Source organism: Lepidothrix coronata, unplaced genomic scaffold (genome assembly GCF_001604755.1).
Source record: "Lepidothrix coronata isolate B3197 unplaced genomic scaffold, Lepidothrix_coronata-1.0 Scaffold9, whole genome shotgun sequence".
Taxonomy (NCBI): Eukaryota; Metazoa; Chordata; class Aves; order Passeriformes; family Pipridae; genus Lepidothrix; species Lepidothrix coronata.
This window is the reverse complement of record NW_016690189.1, coordinates 5,778,743-5,800,343: the sequence shown is the minus strand read 5'-3', so window position 1 is coordinate 5,800,343 and position 21,601 is coordinate 5,778,743. Positions and strand designations below refer to the sequence as shown.

At 39.3% G+C, this 21,601-nt stretch overlaps 1 protein-coding gene across 2 annotated transcripts in view; it reads left to right on the top strand.

Annotated features, from left to right (window-relative positions):
• Positions 1-7,516: 7,516 nt before the first annotated feature.
• Positions 7,517-21,601, top strand: part of KITLG (KIT ligand) — a 57,566-nt gene continuing 43,481 nt past the window's right edge. For both annotated transcript variants that reach the window (XM_017804586.1, XM_017804585.1), the window contains exon 1: positions 7,517-7,668. In XM_017804586.1, the coding sequence (XP_017660075.1) occupies positions 7,654-7,668 (15 nt within the window). In that variant the 5' untranslated portion in view covers positions 7,517-7,653. The remainder of the gene's footprint in view (positions 7,669-21,601) is intronic.

Below are 21,601 nucleotides of genomic sequence, written 5' to 3'. Positions count from 1 at the left end.
TTACCAAACTTTTTTTTTCTCAATATAATTTGCAAATACTATTTTTAGTGTGTACACTAGAAGAGGCAGTCCAAACCACAGCTTTAGGCCTGGACTCATTCTCTGGCCCCAGGGTAAGCGGCAGAGGATGGTTTTCACTCACGCAGCAAAACTCTCTTCCTTCCCCAGAATATGGAGAAATTGCCTGCTAGAAACAGGTCCTGGCTTGTACTCTTCCTCTGGCTAAGTTCGGGCGTGGACATCATCAGCTGGCTGGACCAGAATCGTGCCAAATTGAGTACTAAAAGTTAAGCTCCAGAGATCATTACATGCCAGTACTTGAGCTCAGGCTTTGTTTCTGTTTCGTTTGTTAATGTATTGTCAGTAGGCTGGGCAGGAGGATCAAAAAGCAGTAGGGAAAGGAAAAAGCTATTTGTGGTAAAGGATAACTTCAGCTCAAGAACAAATGTATAAATTACCAATGAATATATCAGGCTTCAAATTAAAATATGGATTCCAACAACGAGGTGAGTCAAATTCTAAAACAACATTCCCATAGAAGAGCAGGAGCAAGAAACTTAACTCATTTTATACTGGAAATGGATAAACCTTCAAAAGAAAAACTGAATGATACAGTTTGTCTTTGTGGCCAGGGGCCTCAGCCTAGAAAGTCCTTCTACTCCTACATACATTTTAGTCCTTGTAACACTCGTAACACAATCAGACTTCATAAAATAAAGAAAGGATGACATAATATGGCTATGAAGTCACCATCCCTGACACTCTACCTCTCCCTTTATTCATAATAAATGTTTTATACAAAAAAAAAAAATCAGTTTTTCGTTGAAGAGGAAGTGCCTCAGTTTCTCCTGTAAACAGTGAATATTTATATCCAATACCACTTACACAGGATTTTGTTTTCAAATGAACCCATTTTATTTTGAAATTCCCTAGGGTTGTGACTAGGATGACAAATACTAATGGAGATCAAGATGCATAGGCAACAAATCCGGGAACAGAGATATTTATCTCTCATACATTTATCATTTCCAAATTACTGGAATCAAAATATGAATATAACAAAGGGCTAGTTAAGTATGGTACAAATTATAAACTGCTATTTTCTTTGGAAATAGAATTGTACAGGCAAAGTAACACTTTTATTTTTTTAGTTTGTATAACTATAATTAACACATTAGGCATGACCTCATGAAAGGCATAAAAAATAAATTTGAGACATGATAAGCAGGTTGTCTTGTCCTGTAATAAACATCTAGTTGCACTGTATTTGTTCAAGGGGATGTATCAGCTCTAATCTGCTTACCTCCAGCTCTGCCTGGCTTGGTGACCATAGTGTATATTTGTCTTCTTTTCTCCCAAAGTGGAAAATGGGCAAAATGAGAGAAAAGTTAAAAATCACATGAATGTTGGGAAATAAAGATTATTTAATACAGTAAGTATAATTCCTTGCAATTGCTGTAAGCAGTGTGTTTTACTCTCTCCTTGGATATGCTCCTTGGAATCATGAGCTCCAGTACTTTTGATTAGTCATGCTTGTGCTTCTGGTATTCCTATTTAAGCAGTAATGACAAACCTCCCTGTTCCTTCATGACCGGAAGCCTGGGGATACTGAAATATCACCTAGTATAAATGTGAGGATAAATTTCATCCTTAGAAGTCATACCAACTACAGAACCTTGAAAAAATCAATATCTGATAACTGCTCTTTTTTCATTCAAATCTCAGGTGACACTCAGCAGATGGCTGGTGGACTTCAGCAAGAGAACATTTTTCAGAGTTAGGACTAATAACTGCATCTGCTGATGAGAGACTTGAGCACTGCTCTCCAATCCTTCAACCAAGCCAAATACAGAAACCTGTGCAAGTAAGAGTAAATTGTCCTTGTGGGTTGGGTATTCCGTCATTTCAGAAACAAAACAAAGGTTTGTACTCTGGTAAATTAAGCCGTGCTGAACACTGTTGAACATAACCAGTAGCAACTACCACAGCATGGTGTACACAAACTCGAGGCTTGGAAAACAGTCAATCTGTCCATTCCCATGTTTACTCAGGTCTCTTTCTGACAATGCCAAGACCAGAGTTGGATGGGCACCATTCATCCCTGCAACCTCCCTCACCATAGAAGGAAACAGAAGTATGCAATCAGAGTAATCACAGTGCACTCCAGCAGGTCTCCCTGATCCTTCAAAATCACAGCATGTAAGTAATTCCTCAGAAGAAAACATAGTGATTTTGAGTGTAATCCCAGCTGAATCACCACAGACATGGAAAAAACCTGTGAGTTAAGACAAAAAAAATCTTTGAAATGCTGCTGTCCTCTGATCTTCTTGGAATCTTAGTGGCTGCAGAATTTTATGAGTTTCAAGGAGCCTCACATTTCTACTAACGTCCATCAACATTTGGAGAGTCATCATAAGACAAAGGGGCATTGCTAAGGATCACAAAACTCTGTCAGTATCAGCTTTTCCCAGGTTGTGTTCTCCATGTACTACTTCTTCTCCATCTGAGAATTCTCCCATGCCAGTGAGATCTTCAGAGGTTCATTTTAGACCAGCTTAAAACTATAGTATATGGAAAGAACAGTAGAAATAAGCTTTCATGGAAGTCAAGTAATGGTCACTTTTTAGTATCTGCAGCTATATTTTTACAGGCTCTGATTGAGTTTTAACAGCATCAGTGCAACTTCCTATTTTTGGCTTCTCTTCCTTGCCAAAAAGTTTTCTTAGTAAAACAGAGTATCCTTTGCAGGTTAAATAAATTGGCATTTTACAGCAAAATAAACCACTAAAGACAGAAGAACTTTTATGCTTTCAGTAAAAATCTATCATCCCTTCACTCCATCAGTATTTCAGATCAGGATGGTACTCAAATGAAATCCACCTTCCTTCTAGAGACACCAAAACTACACTCTAGGTTTTTCTACCTGCTTGTCTCCATAGCTCTTTCTGGACAAATAAATCTTACACACAACTGTATAACTCTAGCCTCCTTCACTGGCACTTCTTGAACAGATTTCTAATAGTTTGAAGCCACCTGGCTCCACTCTTATGCTGCACTTCTTAGTTCTTTTTCTGTTGGTTAAATGATTTCCTCACTTCTAATGCTAATTAGTTTGCATGCTCAGTCTTTTCTCTTGAGTCGGTAGGTTTCTTGGGTCGGTGGACCGTGAGTTGGTGATCATGATCTCCTCCTGCTAGAATTACTTTTTACTCAGTCTGAGCTGATTTCAGCACAGTTGCTGAGTTGGCTTTCTTCATGGCCCATAAATTCTGCATTTTTTGTGTCCATTATCTGTGCTACATTTTTCTTCCTAAGCTTTTTAACCTCCCCCTAGGTCCAAGATAACACACAGGCAATAGTACCACCTTTATCTTATCTCAGGTTCCCACTGTGGTGGCTTAACTTACAGTCCAAGTTCCAGGTATCCACGGAGGCATATTCAGGGGGGCTTCGGTGGTTTTTGGTGGTCACAGGTGGCATCTGTGCCATAACTTTGGATGACCTTTGTTTGACTGGTAATATGTGCACGAGCAGTTGCTTCTTTACACAATTTGCCACAGTGGGAATTTTTATCTGGATGTGTTAACCAGGATGTACTAACCAGATCTTGTCTCTGTCAGGCTTGGAATTAGCATGATCCTGTTGCTCCATTCTGTGCCTATCTCACGACAAAGTCCTTCTGTGGCCCTAACAGTGTTTGAGAGAGACAACTGTGCTCTTTAGGTCCTTAGAGCTGGTCTGCCAATTACTCTGCCAAATGAACTGGCCAGCTAGTGATTTTATCATATAATAACATCACTATCCCTAAAATGCCAGTCTGTACTAATATATTATGAAGAATCAGTTATGTAGAAACTCCTTTTGCAAATCAAGCTTTAAAGCCAGGTCATGTGAGTGAAAAAAATGCACCTGAATCCTGTGCTCTTATGGCAGTCAAATAAATAAAAGTGGCTCCACACACAGTGGTGTATCACTTACTGATTAGTGATATTGAATAACTGCAGAAGTTCTGTTGTTTGTATAAAGCATAAAGGATGTATGATGCTCAAAAGACACCAACAGTCACTTTGGTAACCATTAAGCATAAGAAGGCTCAATTAGAAATTCAAAATATGTTTTTTGATTCAATATTAAAGTATTAACACAGTTACAGTTGTGCTCTGAGATTAGAATAAAGGAGTTCTCAATCACAGAATAACACTAGAACATTTTATGGTATCAAAGATAGAGAAGATTTCTTAAGGAGATAGTTATCCCTATGTACTTCTTCAATGTCAAATTAACTCATATAATTTTCTGTAGATCTTGCAAATTTGCAAGATTTTTCTTTTCCATGGAGAAGTTATTCCTCTATAATTAAGTACTTTTGTAAATAAAACCTAAAGAAGTTTGAGGGCAACATTTGAGTTTCTTGGCTCTACATAACTCAATTTTAATGCTTATTTTTTATTTCTATGTGCCTCATGTAGGTTAAGAAAGCTAGTACTTAGTACTCTATGTCCTTAAAAGAGACCAGGGATGGGGGAATTAACTGAGCTAATGCTACAGACTGGGCCTCTGTGACAGCAAAGCCTCCACATGCTCAGAATCTGTAACCAATTAGATTGGATTAGTGTGCTATCTTTCTAGTACACACACACTGGTGTTTACCTTCACAGTTTAAATAGTTTCCTAGAAGAAATTTTTCAGTTTTCCAAGCTGACACAGAACACTTTTTAAACCAGCAATTTCAGTGGCCGAGGCTGGATGTGATTCTGCATATTCCCAAATTCCAGCTCTTTCAGCCAGCAGCCAAGCTATCAACAGACTAAGTGGGGTCATTCTTTTCAGAGGTAGAGCTATAGAAAGCATTGCAGATATTCCATAAAATTTCAGAATAAACAGCATTTAACAGCCATTTCTTAGCTGGAGAAGATGGTGAGGGTCTTCCATTCATGTTAGACTGGATAGGCTTAATTTTCAGTTGCTGTTATTTCCATAAATGCTGAAGAGTATTCCTGGTGAGGACAATCCTGCTGAATGGGTGAAACTAAATCCTATGAAGAGCTGGAATGACCAAGACTGTTTTCTGTGAAGGAACAGGTTTTCAGAAAACTATGACAGGGGTCTGTACTCACTCTCAAGCATTTAGAAATACAGATGAGGTAGGCCATAAAAGACTGAATGAAGTTTGCAATTGTGCTTTGGAAACCTACCGCTCAATGCACTAATGGTCTATGGCTAATCAGTTCTCACCTGGTAAATCAAAAGTTGGTACTAGGTTGGAAATGGGCAAGACTAATAAAATTGTGCTTTCTTATGCGTTGTGGGCATAAGTTATTAATGAGTTTAAACTATTAAATTCTGAACTTCATAGAAAAGACTTCCCAAACGAAACTGAGGACAATGTCAGCAGTAATACACTTGCAAATTGCCAGCACAAAGAACGAATGAAAAGGGTGTTATTCCACTATAGCTGGGCTTGGTAAAACGTAAGGGCAGGTTCAAGAAGTTGGATCAGGATAGAGAGAAAAGGCGCATGATGTCAGGGTAGTAAAGAAACTTAATTAGGCCCATTCTCTCAAGGTAGAGAAAGACCAGAACTGTTTTCCATAAGGTAGGTATCTGCTATGACAGACTGCTCTTTCACACTTTCCAGGGCTTCTCCCCAGGAGATTAAACGGGTCATCTGTTCTAAGGAGGAATTATGCCATAACATTTGAATTTTCTGGCCCTATTTGCTAAATGTGTAGACTGTGGAAGCTGCTTTGATTGACCACTACTAGGTGATATACAAACTGTCCTTTCAGTGAGTGAAGTCCTTGATGTTTTTTGTTGTTACAGGCTTCCTCCCTTTCACTGCTTGTGTATTGCTTTAGAAAAAGAGACTATTACTATATATGTATAAAACAGTCTGACAAAGCTCAGAGAGTAACACCAGAACTCCAAGGCGATTCATCACAGTAATAGTCAAGAAATGAACAAAAAAGAATTATTTAATCAGTACTGTCATGCTCTAAAGAAAATTATCGACCTATTTTTCGGGATTGGATGTAAAAGCAAAAAAGAGATTAGTTGTTTATCTGCTCTACTATGAAACCCAAATATATAGCAGAGTTGGGGATGGGTTTAAAATCTTTCTGTACCTGAACAACTCACCTTTACTTTGGCAGAAATATAGCCTTTTAAAAATTTATCATTAATTCTAGGTGAAAATTAGACAAACTTTTCTAATGAAATCTCTTACTGTGTACTCGGAGCATATCTAATCTCCCTTAGGAAATGACCATTGACTTGGGCAGACTATTCTTTTTGTTAATGTTCTTTTAAATTTTCAGCAAGCATCACTGTCTCAGGAAATACTAGTTCCATAAACTGCTCTACTTTCCATTCACTGCACGCTTAAGATTTAATCCATGTTAACCTCGGAATCGTTTTCTCTAAAGAGGACTCAAATTCTGTGGCTACTTCTGTGATGGATTTGCCAAGAGACCCGACGTAGTAAAAGTTGTGCGTGTAAAAGTTGGGTGTCGCTTTTCCACACCCAACACTAATACATTATTTACACAGGATGCAAACTGTAATAGCATGTGAAAAAATCTGCAGGATCACCTTTAACAGAAGCGTTAGGAGGCACTGCTCAACAATTTTTTCTGTGGCTGGAACAAGTAAAAGGAGCTTCTAAGCTCCAGCTGAAATGCTCATCCCAGTACCTAACTGCATTCACCGATTATGGGAAGGCAGCGCTGGAATGGCCATGGCAAAGCCGGGGCTCCCTCCCGGCTCTGCGCGCCGCTCCAGCGGCTGCTGCGCTGAAGCACCGGGCAGTGCTGGAAGCTCCGCCAGCCTCCGAGCCCGCTGCCCTCCCGCCTCGGGCCGAGGCGGCGCCCGGCGGCGGGTCCCGCCGGGGGCACCCCTCTTCTTACCAGCGTGAGTGGGGGGACCCAGTCCAAGGGCTCGGCGCCGCCCGCCTGGCTGACCTCGAGTGCCGCGGCGGCTCCTCTGCGAGCTGCCACAGCCCACCGCGAGGGAGGCCAGAGACCCCCGCCCCGCTCCGCCGCGGTCGGCTGCGGTCACCTCTCGCGGGCACCGCTGAGCCCCCAGGGCACCGGGCGGGAGAAGCCCTCTGCATCCACCCCCACGGGGCCCGTACCCGGCGCTCCCCGCCCCGCACGCTCCCCGCCCTCCCCGCATCCCCGCCCGCCGCTACCCGTGGCGGCCCGCCCGCGACCCCACTCCCCTCGGGCGCTGGCAAGGGGCAGGCTCGGCTTGTTCCTGCCTCCAACTTCGCCCAAGTTAACTCGGGTTTCCCCCGCCCCGCAGGGTCTGCCTGGCCTCCCGGTCCTCCGGTAGGGAGAGAGGGAGGGAGGGTGGGGAAAGGCGTGTCCTGCCTGGGCTGCCGCCGCCGCCACCGCTGCCGGAGGCAGATCGGAGATATAAAAGACCTGGCCGGGGTCCGGTTGTGCTTTCAGTCAGCGCAGACGCTCAGGTCGTGGGGAGGGGGCGCAGCGGGGCGCGGAGAGCGGCGGCGGGACAGGCGGAGGCAGCGCGGGGCTCGCCGTGGGCAACCCCAATGCGTGGACTATCGGCTGCTGCATTATGCTGGAGCTACAGTTCCGCTGAAGGGAGTTTGCACACGGCCGGCTGGGCTGGACTGCAGCGCTGCCATTCCTTATGAAGAAGGCACAAGTGAGTGCGGCCAGGCTTCGGCGGCGGGGGGAGACTGGGGACACCCACCTGCCCCGCGGCGGAGCGGGGCCGGGGGCGGCTGGGGCGGAGGGGCTGCGCGACCCGGGGCAGCCGACCCGTAGAGAGTGCGCGTCCGCGGGGATCGGTGGGGGCTCTGGCTCCCGGGCTGCCCGAGAGGTGAGGGGCGCCGAGGTGGGAACCGCTGCAGTGGGTGAGCGGTTTGGGGGAGCGAGCTGGGGGGGGAGAAAAGAATTATCACTCTGTCTTTGCCCTCGGCGCCCGCAGCCTGTGGAAAAGTTGTAGCAAGCGGCCGAACCGTCTGCCGAGACTTGGGAGACCTCGGAAGGCAGTGGGGAAAATTGCCGTAATAAATCAGTTGTCTGTGTTACCCGTGCGAGTGCGAGAACACGAAATCGGGGGCAGCAGCGCCGTGGCTGCGGTGTTCGGTGTCTGTCTCCCCGCACGCTGCCCCAGCGTGCGGCGCCGGGTGGGTGTCGTGGGAACCCCGGCATTCCGCCCCTCGCCCTCCCGCATCCCGCCGGAAAGTGCCGCTCAGTGCCTCGGCGTCGGCCCCTGCCATTATTTCTCCAGGTTCTGCAGAGATTTCAGTTGCTATGCTGTGCGTTTTTTAGAAAGAAGGATAGAGACAGACACGAGTGGAAAATTGTAACAAGAAGCAGCTCAGAGAAACTCTAAAGGGAGAAAGTTTAAGGCTGGTCTTTGCAAGGTGCTGATACCGTCAATCCTGGTAAAGTCCAGCGAGAGCCAGGACTGCTCCGGGAGAGAACAATGCATGGACACGCACACCGCTGCCTCCGCGCTGGGGGTTTCTGCCTCCCCCTTTTCTTCTTGGTTAGAAGCAAGATACTTTTTGCTTCCTTCTGTTTCTTGACAACTGCTGGGTCGCCTACACACCAGTAGCCTGAAGACACCTCAGCATGCAGTCATTGGAAAAGACATAAAACATATTTTAAAAGAAAGTGAAATACCTTACTGAAGTATTTTGGGCAGTTAAATAATTTATCAAGTGATGACAGGAATTAGAAATAGTCACTTTCTGAAATATTTAAATCTCAGCTGACCAAAGCACTGGAGAATGTACCCATGTTTAAGGAGTTATAACCTGAAGACTTAATTTTTGTGATGCTGAAGTACAGTGGGGTTTTATCTTAAATTATCAGCTCTGATTTTTAGCAGTGTATATCCATTGCTATTATTCCCACTAGATTACTAAAGATGCCTTGTACCTCAAAGCTGTTGTTTCAAACCCTATATACAAGTGTATTTAAATATGCTGAATAGATTATTAATTGTGAAGGGCCTCTTAAAGTCTGAGAGCCATGTTTATGTGTGTTTAGTTATATGCATTCATTTAATATTGGAATGGATAGCAATAAAGTCACAAGATTTTTATCCTAGCCCATGGAAGTGTAGAAGTAGGGCTGTTTCTTTCATGAAGAAAAAATGTTCAGCAAATGAATGAAAATTTATGAGTGCAAGCAGTCAAGTGTTTTATTATATTCAAACTGTAAACTTTTAAAAATTAATGGAGTACTTCTGCAAATTTAGAGCAAAGCAGGAACAATCCCTCTCTCCCAATAAACTGGGAAAGAGAGGCAGTCTTGGCTTTCAGGACCATATGGCTTGACTCAGGGGCTCAGAAACCGTAGCCTATGGAACAGTTTCTTGTCATGGTGGTGAAGCATCTGTCAGCCTTCAAGCAGTTACACTTCCTGCTTTTTGGATGCAGTGACAGACTCCTACTTCTCCAAAGGGTTATTTCCTATATTTTAAGGATTAGCAAACAAATGTGATACCAAACCATTAATTGTTCCTAGGGGATCAGAGCAGGAGATACTTCAAGAAGACTTTCCATTAAAATCATGAAGACCCTATGCAAAGAGAGAGAGCAAGTGAAGCAGGTATAAGAAGGTAGACTTAAGCACATGGGGGCACTCGACACATTAAAGTAAATCTTAATCTATTTGCTGTCCTGTGGCTACTTGGGTCATTGCCTAGACTCGTAATTTGCATAGTGAAAAGAGCAGGACTGGAAAACCAGGAAAGAAGTTAATAATTCTTATAGTAAAATATTCTGCAATTGACATAGTACAGAAAGCAAAAACCACAACATCACTGAGTCTTGAAAAGACTTGGTAATGACTGGATAGTGCTTAAAATAACTCAGAGATTCTGATGTTTAAGGTAATGTTGCACAGGGACAATATATAACTAGTGCAGCTGAAGGAGTAGCTGAGTCATACATCAGTGCAATGAAAGTGCTGAAAGAAAAGTTGTGCTGAATGCTAGACTCAAAGTGAGCAGGTTGGTCCCTTTGTTTAAATTAGTCTTAACCTGAGAAACCACTGGAACTGCAGAAGCATGTTCCCCAAGTGTCAGTTCTAGAAGTGATGTTTTTGAAACAATGTAATTTGATAGACATATAATCCCCCTGTTTTAAACATACCAACACCTGGATTTTTTTTTTTTAAAGTCGTAATATCTTTAAAAATGTGATTAAGCATTTAGGGTCTAGTCATACAAATCCTTTTTCAATGGGGCTATTTCCATGAATTAATCTTATTGAAGGATTACTTGGATGAGAGGATTTGCAGGCTTATATACTTAGTAATTAAAACTATTGTCAGAAGTGAGTTTATGTCCTTTTGCATGTTAATATTAAAAAAATTAAAATATCATTGATGTCTGTACAGCCTTTTACATTTTATATAAAACAGGATGAGTGATGCTAGTGTGATATGATCTTGCAAAAAAGTGTAGCAGTTTTCTGATTTGCTTGTTCATTGTTTGATTTGAAGATAATCTAAATAGGATTAAGTTACTAAGAAATATGCTGCAAAGAGGGGTCACCTATGGGGTAACTCTGAAGGCTGCTGATGTTAAGGTATCACAGATACATGGTTCAGGCACTTGATCTGCAGTGACTTAGATGCACATCCTCTTAGAAACATCAGTATTAAAAACATCTTTGATCTCAGCTCAACTTTTTACCTCTGAACGTGCACATTATTGCTAGTTGTTCTTAGGCTGTCTTGTCTGCAGTATGCTTGTGTCACTGAGGTGGAAGCCTGTGTAGAAATTATTTTGGACCAGTACCTGGAAAAAGAATTAGACACAAATTGCCCATTCCAGTTTCATATGAACAGGCTAAATCAGAAACGCAAAGTAGATACCTGATACCTTGGTGCGAGCTTGCTTTTAGGGGAAATAGCGTGCTCTGATCACCAATCTTTCTTGCTCATTCTGCAAAAAAACCCTGAACATTAGGCACTGGAAGACATTTGGAGCTCATGATGGGTATAGATCTGCTGCTCATTAGATAGAAAAAGAGAATTTGCTGGAGCCAGAAAGATGTTGTGCTATTCACATTGAGCAATGGGCTATGTCTCCTCTGATCCCTTTATTTTGACTCTGCTTAAGGGATGCCAGTTTGTGAGTACTGCAGCTGGAAGGAACATCCTGGAATAAAGAGTCATATGGGGAATAAACAGCAGCTGACCTGGAAGATTCAAGTGGGGGGGATTTTGTAAGGCATGTTTAGTGATCTTTTTATTTATTTTTTTTCTTCACCTGCTTGTATTGTGGGCCTGCAAGTTTTTATCTTTGTGAACTATTTGGCACTTGGCTTTGTAATCTAAACTGAGGCCACTGACCCAGTTCTGCCATTGCACTGAAATCTAGTTTCTCCTTTTATGCACTGAATGTTAGTCCTTAGGTACAGTTCTGTAAGCTGGCAGTGTTATTCTCCAAGCTTTGTTGTGTGATTTAATGGTATGCTGGCTCATGTAATTGCCATATTGTACAAAAGTTAAGAGTTGGCAAGATGCAGCCCTTGGCTTTGGACGGGCAATGCTCAGTATGCAGTATATAAACACAACACCCATTTATTTGAAGCAAGGCAGGAAAAATCTCTCTACGAAATTCCATTTGAGTGTTGTGGTAGCTGACATGAAAACGAAAGTGCTTGTTTTCGCCCAAACCTGAGGTTAGTCAGCCTTTTAAACACTGTAGATCTGCCTTTTTTTTTTTTTTTTTACTGGTTGGTTGTTTTTTTCTTCATGTGTTTGTGGGAAAAGGAGATGGACAAATGTAAGGTAAGTGGAGAAGGGTAACACTTCTCTTTAATTTTGTTGTTTGTCCCGTGCTTGTATTGCCTACCCAGTCACATGTAAACCTGCAAAACCAACTTTTGTAAATATCACCAATGCTGAAATAACTGGCTGCAGGGAGCACGTGAAATACAAACTTCTTTGCTGGATAGTTTTACTTATTGACAAATGTAAATAGTATCAGACATCTATTAGTATGTAAAGGAAAAGATGAGAAAACAAAAATAGTGTTAAGTATTTTATTCGATTCAAGCTAGTAGCATCCATAATATCAAGAGGTCGATGACAGTAGATATGCTAATGAAGACATTATTTCTACTGTATGTCTAAATACAAGCCGTTTTAGGAATTCAGATTAATGAACACTTTGGATCACATTAATATAGGAAATAAATTGTCATCTAATTTCCTATTGTTATCTAATAATGACTGAGTGAACAATTGGTTGCTGTTTCAGTTTAAACCATGTTTAAATTATACAAGGTAGATGGATGTGGTAATGATTTTAAATCTGATTAGGAATTTTCTGCTCTATATGCATTTTGCCATTATTGTTGCTGTGTGGAGCAGACCTAATTTTGAGTGCAAGGTGAAAATAACATCAGGTCTAAGATGTCACTGCAGGTATTGCCTGAAGAAGGCCCTTGTGGTTCTCATAGCTTTGCAGCCATGCTTTGGAGCACACTGTTTTGCAAAGTGGGTAAATCCTGAGCTTCCAACTATTTCATCACCACTTGAAGTGACATTAAAAGTAAGACCAGCTGGTGCAGGCTTGGGGGATCAAATGCAGGCTCCTCCCTTGCAGGCGCAATAGCTGATCACTAGTTCACTGTGGCCAGTGCTCCTGGAAGGATCTCTCAAGCAGGTCTTCTGTAGACCCAGCTTTTACTTATCTCCTAGCACTAAACTTTCTCTGCTGCTAGAGAACACTTGTAAGCATACAGGGACTGCAGTATTTGGTTACTTTTCTCCATTTTTTGATGTAAAACCCACTGGATGGAGAAGATCAGGTTCAGGACCCTCAAGATCATATTTAGCCCAAGCCACAAAAGCTACCCATTCTCCTACCTGTATAACAGTCACACTGTATTTCTTAATGATCCAGTGAAGCATTTCTAGGAGTCCAGCTGGGTGTCTCAGTACTATTCTACCTTCACTGGCTTTTCAATGATTTTGGGCAGCAGAGCTAGAAAGTCAGAGAGGGGGGAGTGCTAGCAGTCTTGGAGTTGGGGCAGGAGTGGGCTACACATTTTAGCTTAGACTGATGCTCTGCAAAGCCTGTAGGTTTAGGCTGCATTGTCACAATAGGATGAGTGTACAGAGATCACCTCTGGGTTTGCGAACAACCTTGATTCAATATAGACAGAAAAAAGATAATCTAGAAGAATTTACATGAGCATACTCACTGAAGTGAGACAGGCTCACATCTTTTCTTGAGTAGCCTCCTAGGTCTCTGGGAAGGTTCTACTATCTAGTTTGTCTTGCTGAAGCTGTTATGTTGAAGGTTTATTTGTTCAGTCTTGAGGGTGGCTTACATATGAGCTAGGAATGTGGGGGAGTGGACTGTATTTCAGAGAACAAGTCCAAATTCACAGATTGTGAATCATGCCACCCTCTGAACCTTCATTCAGAAAGATTTAAGCATTTTCAAGTCAGAGTCTGAAAATATCAGTCTGTCGGTCCTGTCTGTTCATGTAGCTTTGCCAGTCCTGTGTGACTGAACCTGGCTTAAGGCAATCACCTTAACTGTCTCAGTGACAGTAAACCCTCATCCGGCACCTTATTTAGTGGTCCCTCTGCTTTTCATTTGTTCTGTTAACATCAGATCCAGGGATATCAGTTCACTGCCAGTTAAGGCCAGGGATAAGTTTAGTCCAATTACCTTTATCATCTCTTTAGATATACTTTAAGAAGCACAGTAAGTATGGCTTTAGAAGCACCCTAAGTATAGTTTTAGAAATATGTTAAGAATATGAGTGTATTTATTGTGGACCTACATTCTGCATTTGCTGTGTCTGGAATCTCTCTGCTCGGTGTAGTCAGGATTAGTTGTACTGATAATCTTCCAGTGTCTTTCCTCCTAAATGAATGACACTATTTTGTAATTTTTCTCACTATCTTGTACTTCCTTGATAGGAGCAGACCAAGGTATGTCTTCCATTTGTGTTTGCAGCATGATACATCGTTGCTGGATGGATTCTTTGGTCTGTTTAGGAACACATGACTTCTAATTACTTCTGGGAAAAAGTTATTCAGGCAGTATAAGTCAGACTGTGAAACTAAGTTGTGCATGTCCTGACAATCTATCTCTGTTTAAAACAGAAAATGGACTCTGCAAACCATGCAGCAAATTTTTTTGTTAGAGTTGCTTCTGGAAAAAAGAATGAACTTAATGATGTGTATACAGCACATACTGAAAATATGGAGTAATACCATGATATAAAAAGTTTGTTTAAAAAAAGTTAATATGATATTTAAATAAACTGTAGTATATTAATATATAATATTAATATAAAACAATAAATATTATAATGTTTATTGTTGTACAGTGCTTGTAAATGTAGAAGTTTTAAAGTGTGTAGGGAAGTTTCTTCCTCCATTTCATGTTGATCCAAAAAAATTCCTGTCTCTTTATGAAGATTTCATAATGGTATATAAAATGGGAGTAAGATATCAAGGTGCTGACTTTTGTGGTCTAACTGAAGTATAACACTAAGGAGTCAGGCATGATACATTTAAATTAATAATATGCTGTATATATGCAAAATAATTCACTAAATGAAAAGAAGTACTTAGAAATTTAGGGAGATTGAAATTTAAACATGCTAATAGTCTATTGTAAAGAAGTCCTAAGTTGCAGCCCTCTAATTTCCAGCCTCCATTTGCTTGTTATTAAGTGAACTCAGCAAAATTTGTCTTTTGCGTTAAATGGCAAGCAGACAATATTATGCATTATGTCTTTAAACTGATATAGATCTGAATGTCAGTTCTTCCTGAGATTTGTTTTTCTTTTACTACTTTGAAGCACGCAGGAATAGGAACATTAGTCAGCCAAACAAAATTAGGAAGCTTGTATAACACTGCTTGGCACCATATTTCATTTGGATTAAAAAATATGTTCCTGAATAAACAGAGCTTTTTGATGGTTATTTTAAAAAGGAGGAAAAAAATATATCCAGTATTCATAATTGCTGTCTTTTTCAAGTTACTGTGGTTCAGCAATGTGTGGATTGCATTTGCATTCTAACAACAATAACTATCGGCACTGTAGCTGACACTAGTTTAAATGGTTCTGAGGGGTATTGCTTCATTTTCAAGGGAACACAAACCTTTCTTGTAAACCGTAAGCTTAAATACTGTCACTGAAGCTGCTTTGATCTTCTGTATTATAATCCCTGGCAAAGAATGTGTGCTAGATTTGCCACGCAGTCTCTAAAAATTCTAGCCATAACTGTAGACTGTTCTAAACTTTAGATATATTTCTTAGGTATTTGTTCCACTAATAGCATAACACTGCGCAGTGAAAGCCCTTGTTTCAGGCTACTAAACAGGATACTTGGTTATCCTGCAAGCTTCTCTCTTCTCCCCCTTAGGATAAAAAACTAACTTTGTTTCTTTGTGCACCTTTCCTGGCCTCCACTGTGTTTAAGTCAGCATTCTCACCTCTTATAAACTTCAGCACTTCTAGCATCTAAAATACTAAAGGTGTGTATATCAGCATCTTTTCTCCCATGCAGTTTAAGCTTCATCTCCAGTGAATGTTCTCTACATATTTTCATAGGAGTCTATCCAGTGGCCATTTTTATTTCCCATTACCTTTTTGAGGCCCACTTTAAATATTAGTCCTCTGAATAACCTGTTGTTATTGTATTTTGTCTCATCTTTAAAAACAAAGTGTCTCAGGATTAGAATGAATCCACTGTTCTGTGGAATGTGTTGCATTTTTACATTATGACACTCACCAGCTATTACTACAGTTTGGAGGAGCCCTCTGAAATATTGGTCTGCCATTTCTAGAAGTGACAATACCTTTTACTCTGTAAAGTCAGTAATTTTCTTAATATATTAAGAAAATTCTTGCTCCCCCCCCTTTTTTTTTATGTCAGATACTTATTGAGACCAAAGGAAACCCTTTTAGAAGTAATTGTTATTGCTTTACGCTGTATCTCACAACTTTGTTACCTAACCAAGTCAGAAATATCTGATTCGGTGATTTCATTTGACCTTTAAAAAATTCTGGCCTAAAAAGTTCTTTCAATCAACTGAAATGAATTTCCTGTCTTTCTTCTTTTTCTCTTCTCATGCACGGATTTTAAGGATCAACTAGACATTTACCAGTAATAGTCAGATTGTCGACAGTACTCTTGGTTATTTTCCACTTTAATGTGATGTTATTGACATTTACAAATGGTGACATATGTGAAGTTAATATATTTTATCCTAATAAAATCTAGTTTATTTCTGTTGAAACAAGTCCATTGCATCCAAGAACATTATTTCAGTTACTGTCGAACTAGTATCTGTTAAAAGTGCTAATTATCAAACAATTATATTCTTTTTGGCTTTATTCACTATGATAGTCGTCTTCTCAGAATGCATACTCCATTACTTTTTTCAAAGTAAATGGCACAATTCCTACAAAATTGGGAAGAATTTTTTTTCTGTACAAGTTGACAAATATCACTCAAGTAATCTTGCTAAGAAATGGCATCAGTTATGAAAATACTAGTCTTTCTGGAATTTTAGAGTATATACATTAAAAGATATATGTCCTGTGGAGACTTACATGAATCTTTTTGATGATGGGTTATATTTTCTGTGACTTTGATATTTTCTTTTCCTAATTAAGGAAGCAAAAAAATTTTATAATAGGCCAGGCAACTTAATGTGTGTTCTTTAATAGGAGTGATCCTAGGAAACATTTGAGAACTAGGTGTAAAAATAATATAAGAAATCATGTCATATTGTGTTGATATTTGTATGAGTTTCTCTATCAGTGCATCTGTAACAAGGATGCTGTTGAAATGTACCAGAATAATTTCGCTACTGACAACTGCATGTTCTAATTCACGTGAATACTTTTGACAAAATGTAAAGCTCTATAGGGTGTAATCACACTACACATGATTTACAACCCTATTTTTTTAATAAGTAACCCCTATGAAAATTATCAGTAAAATTAAAGTAAAATAGCAGTTTTTTCAAGATGTTGCATTCTGTTGTATTATTGCAGATGCTGTGAGGATACCTAACATTTTGATTCAGTGTATTTAACTGTGTTACTGGTTTAATGGAATTGTATTTTATAGGCATGTGTATCTAATAGGCATTTATATTTCTTCAAAACTGTACAGACTTGGGGAGCTTTTTTTTCTCAGATTATTTTTTTTCCAGTTATAGCTGCATCTTCATAGTCATACCAAGCTGCAAACTGAGTGACTCAACTTCTTTCAGAATGTTTATCCCACAATTTCTGTGTTTTTTAAGGAAAACCACAGGTGGAGACTCAGGTTTAAGATTAGATATTTACAGTTATCTCTAGTTAGCATAACTCAAGCAAAAATGTCCAGACAGCATTTGAATTACATTGATATTAATTCTGTGGTCACAATTCCACGATGACAAAGATAGCCAGGATATATCCTATGTCTCTTTGCTGTAAGCTGAGAGCACTTGCATGTTGGTATATATCATGGAATGTGCCTGCTCTTCCTGGAAACGTAGGAGATTATGGGGAAACACCGATTCCAGAAATGCTTTGATGGAGTTTGTAGTTGTCAGCCTATACAAATCCCAATAAAAACCAAAAACAAACTAAAAACCACCCAAAGAAACACTCTAAACCTGCTCACAACCCCCCAGGATGTTAAAAATACAATTTGTGTGAACAGGTCTAAAGTTTGGAGGAGGATATAAATTATAAGTAGGGTTTATACATCGGGTTAAATTTAGAGTAAAGGCAAGGTGTTTCTAACTTCATAAAAATAGGTGATCCTGGTGTTTTTATATTTTTTAAATTTTCTTATGTATAGTAACTCTTAACACATTAACTCTTAGTTCTTGTCTTTAGAGTCAATGAATATGTTTAAAAGGATTTTTCTTACCAGCTTGCCTCTACTGTTGTGTTGTCAGCAGATCTTGCTGTATTTAAATCATCATCCTTGGTAGAAAGATGGGAACTCTATTTGAACAGAGTTCAATGAAAGGAGTAGAAAAGCCCAGTTCCTGTAAAAGAAACGTTTTCAATACACTAAAAGTCTTTGTATATCAAAATGGATGCATAAGAAGAAAGAATTGAAATTACTTATTTAGATTTTTTTTTTTTAATAAAGATCTAAGAAGAAAATCCTAAGTAGCCCCATACTGTATCTCCCTTATCATAACAGTTTGAGGAAAAAACTACTTAGGACAGAAAGCAAAGTGTAGGAATAAGTCATTAATTTGTAACATGGCAAAAACCTAAGAGGTAATATTCTCTAATTGTCACTAACCTCATATAGTTCAATCTGGTAAGAGGGTTCACAGATTGATGACAATATGTGCAAGCTACATAAGTTACTCAGGTTAATTGAAACTAAAAGAGATTCTGAGGAACTTTGTTAAGGTTTAGAGAAGATAGGAGAACAGATGGCATGATGGCAAATGGAGTTCGTTGTGTTGAAGAGCAAAGGGATGCATTTTGGAAGGAATGTTTTGAACTAATTGTAACTACATTAATAATGGCAGTTTCAAATAGTTATAAAAGCTACTTACAAGCTCTTTTTTAATGTTCCTGTAGCAATGCTTGGTCAGGAAAAATGAGTGAAAAATCCCTGTGTTGTACCCATAGTAGAACAAATCAGCCAACACAATGGGATGCAGTAGGAACAGGAAGAAATTTGAAAGGGGAATGCTTTTATGATGGTGATCGTCAACGACCGTGGAAGAAGTTCTGTTTTCTCCATTGGAAAAAAAGGGCATAACAGAAATAGGGGTCCAAAAATAAGCAAAAGTATTATGTGGGAACAATTTGCGTATGAAGGGGACTGAAAGTTGATGGCAGGAAACTACTACTGAATGATATGCAAGAAGTAGAGAGAATGATGGCTGGATATTACTTGGTACAAGAACAAATAAATATTTAACGCAGATGAAAATCAGAAGATGCTGAAAAGGGCAACCTTCACCCACAATTACTACTCTGGAAAGGTTTTTGACACTAGATATAATAAGATTTGAAACGAAGCTTCATATATGTTAGACTGAGCCTGAGGGTCACTTCCAGCAAAAAGGGTAGTCCTAGTATTCTCATCGTTGCACATCTCATTTCCTTCTCCCCTCATTCCTCAGGGATTACTTTTCGTCTCTGAGCTGAATTGGCTAGTCACTGTCTTTGAATTTACTGACTTGCTTAGGGGTTGGGTGAATGCCAGAGGGAGGGAAGCTGTGGAGAAGGAGATGCTGAGAGCCCTCTCTCAGCAGCAGGAAGATGTTAGGTTGCTTCAGACCATCTCATTAGCCTCAAGTGAAGAAAAAGGGATTATACACTTAAGTAGGTAAAAAGCCATGGGTACTTGAGTTTACACTCTGAGCTTGAAAGGTTGTTTATCTTCTAATTCATATGATTAGGAAGAAATTTTCGTGTGGGCAATATGTTCTGTAAATGTCAATGATCAACTTTCTTCAGATTTTGTTGGCCACCAGACCGATCATGTACCAATCTGACACTTCTTATTTTCCAAATCGTCATTGCCTTAATTGTACAAGTCAGATTTGGCCTAATTATAAACTCAGTTTTATATACAACCATCTGCCAAAATTACCATCTGTAACAATTCAGCCCTTAGCTTTGAGAAAAGGAAAACACTTTAAGATGTATTGTAGCTGAACTCAAATTACATGTGAAAATAATGACAGCTGAGACATTTATACTGAAAGATCGTTCTTTTAGCATGTGACTATGAATGGTGAGAACTCAAAATTTTCTGCAAAATTGTCATGTTGCATAGCTCTAATCATCGAAAAACAGTGGAGTTTCCACATACTATCCCTGAAAGATACTCTTGTACAGCACTTCAGTATCAACAGGAAAAAGCACTTAAAAGTCTGTTGTCCCCTTTAGGGGTGCATAGGAATCAAAAATATACTTGAGTTTCTGATGCAGTAATGCAGTCATTGGCTTTTTGTGTTAAAGGAAGCATTTTGATGAGTCCCATCGCATTTTTTACCATCTTCAACTTACATTGTCCTGGAAAAAAGAACGTTACATGTGGGTTGAAATTCCTAAAATGGCTGTTCTTACAATTGGCTTTCTTAAAAAACCAAACCAAACCAACCAACCAACCAACCAAACAAACCAACAACAACAACAACAACTACAACAACAAAACAAACAACAAAACAAAACAAAAAAAAACCCTCACATATGACTCAGGAAAATAATTTCAGAAAGAACTTTTAAAATTAACAATGGCATGATACATTTTAGTAAATATTGAAAAACAAGGACATTTTTACCATGTGAAAATATTTTCAGTTTAGATAAAAAACTTGAAAAAAATATAGTAGATTTTTTTTCTTACTAGTATAATTAAGACAAGGCAAAATGTGTTTGTAATTCCAGCTTGCTGAGGTAAATGGCTTATTGGCTACCCAGTGCTTCCATTGTCTTGCAAGCATACTTAAATGTTTTGAAGATTAGTTTCTAATTTGATGTGTCACTTACTTGATTTGTCAGCAGTCCCACAAACTTCAAGGCATTTGAGATTAATCTCATCCATTGGTCCATCACTTTGGATAAATATTCTTTTCACAAAGAAATGTAGATCCATTCTTAATGTATTATTTTCTAATAACAATGTAAATGTAAGATTGTGCTATCCTTTTACCTTAAAGTTAAATCGTTCACTTTGGTTTTGGGTATGTATAGGAAAACATACAATTCAAATTATGTAGGAAATAAAATGCTGTCTGAGAGCTTAGAGCATTTTTGGAAGTAAAATTATTTACTGGGTAGCCTTCATAAAAAAATATGAGAGAATTGAGTTGAAATCAGGATCTTGAAAAAGTTGTGGTCTTTTTTGTTTGGGTTTTTTTTCCCCAATCAGAAAATATTTCAAGTCTGATTTTCTTTTACTCTGTGTTATTTGGAAATAGATGAGATAAACTTGCATGATTCTCACAAACATCTCTTGGAGCACTACTAGTATGTCTAGCTCAGCTGGCCAGGTACAGTGATAAGAAGTACAAAAGCAGTATCTAGTGAAACCTCAAAAATATATCCTTTTAAATAGGTTTAGGGAGAATCTAAGCCTAGCAATGTTGTTTCTGAAGGGCTCAATGAAACTTTATTTGATTATTGACAAATATGGAATCATGGACTCCAAGTTTTTGAGTGGTAAGGTTTAAATTTACAAATTTCCTAGAGAAATAACCTAACAGATCTTATGCTAGCTATTAATTAGCTAACTACTGTACTAAGAAATGCTATGTACAAAGAAGAACAGAATTTTTGTAGTGACAAATGAATTCAACATGTTGAAAGTCTTCAGTGATTTTCCTGTATCTCCTGATGAAAGAAGATGAAAACTTAGCACCAAAGTCAGGAGATGCAGGTTTCATTTTTCACTTTTGTTAGTTTTCAGTATACTGACTTTTAAGCAGGTTTCCTGTAGGTGCTTGTAATCTTCTCCACTGACAAATTGTCTTCCTGAAACTTTTTGCAGTTTTTGTAAAAATTGACTATAGATTATTGTTAAAATGTCTGCAGTGGTTGTTTATGGGGCCAGAAGCTGACTTCATTGCCTAACAACACATGTTGTTGG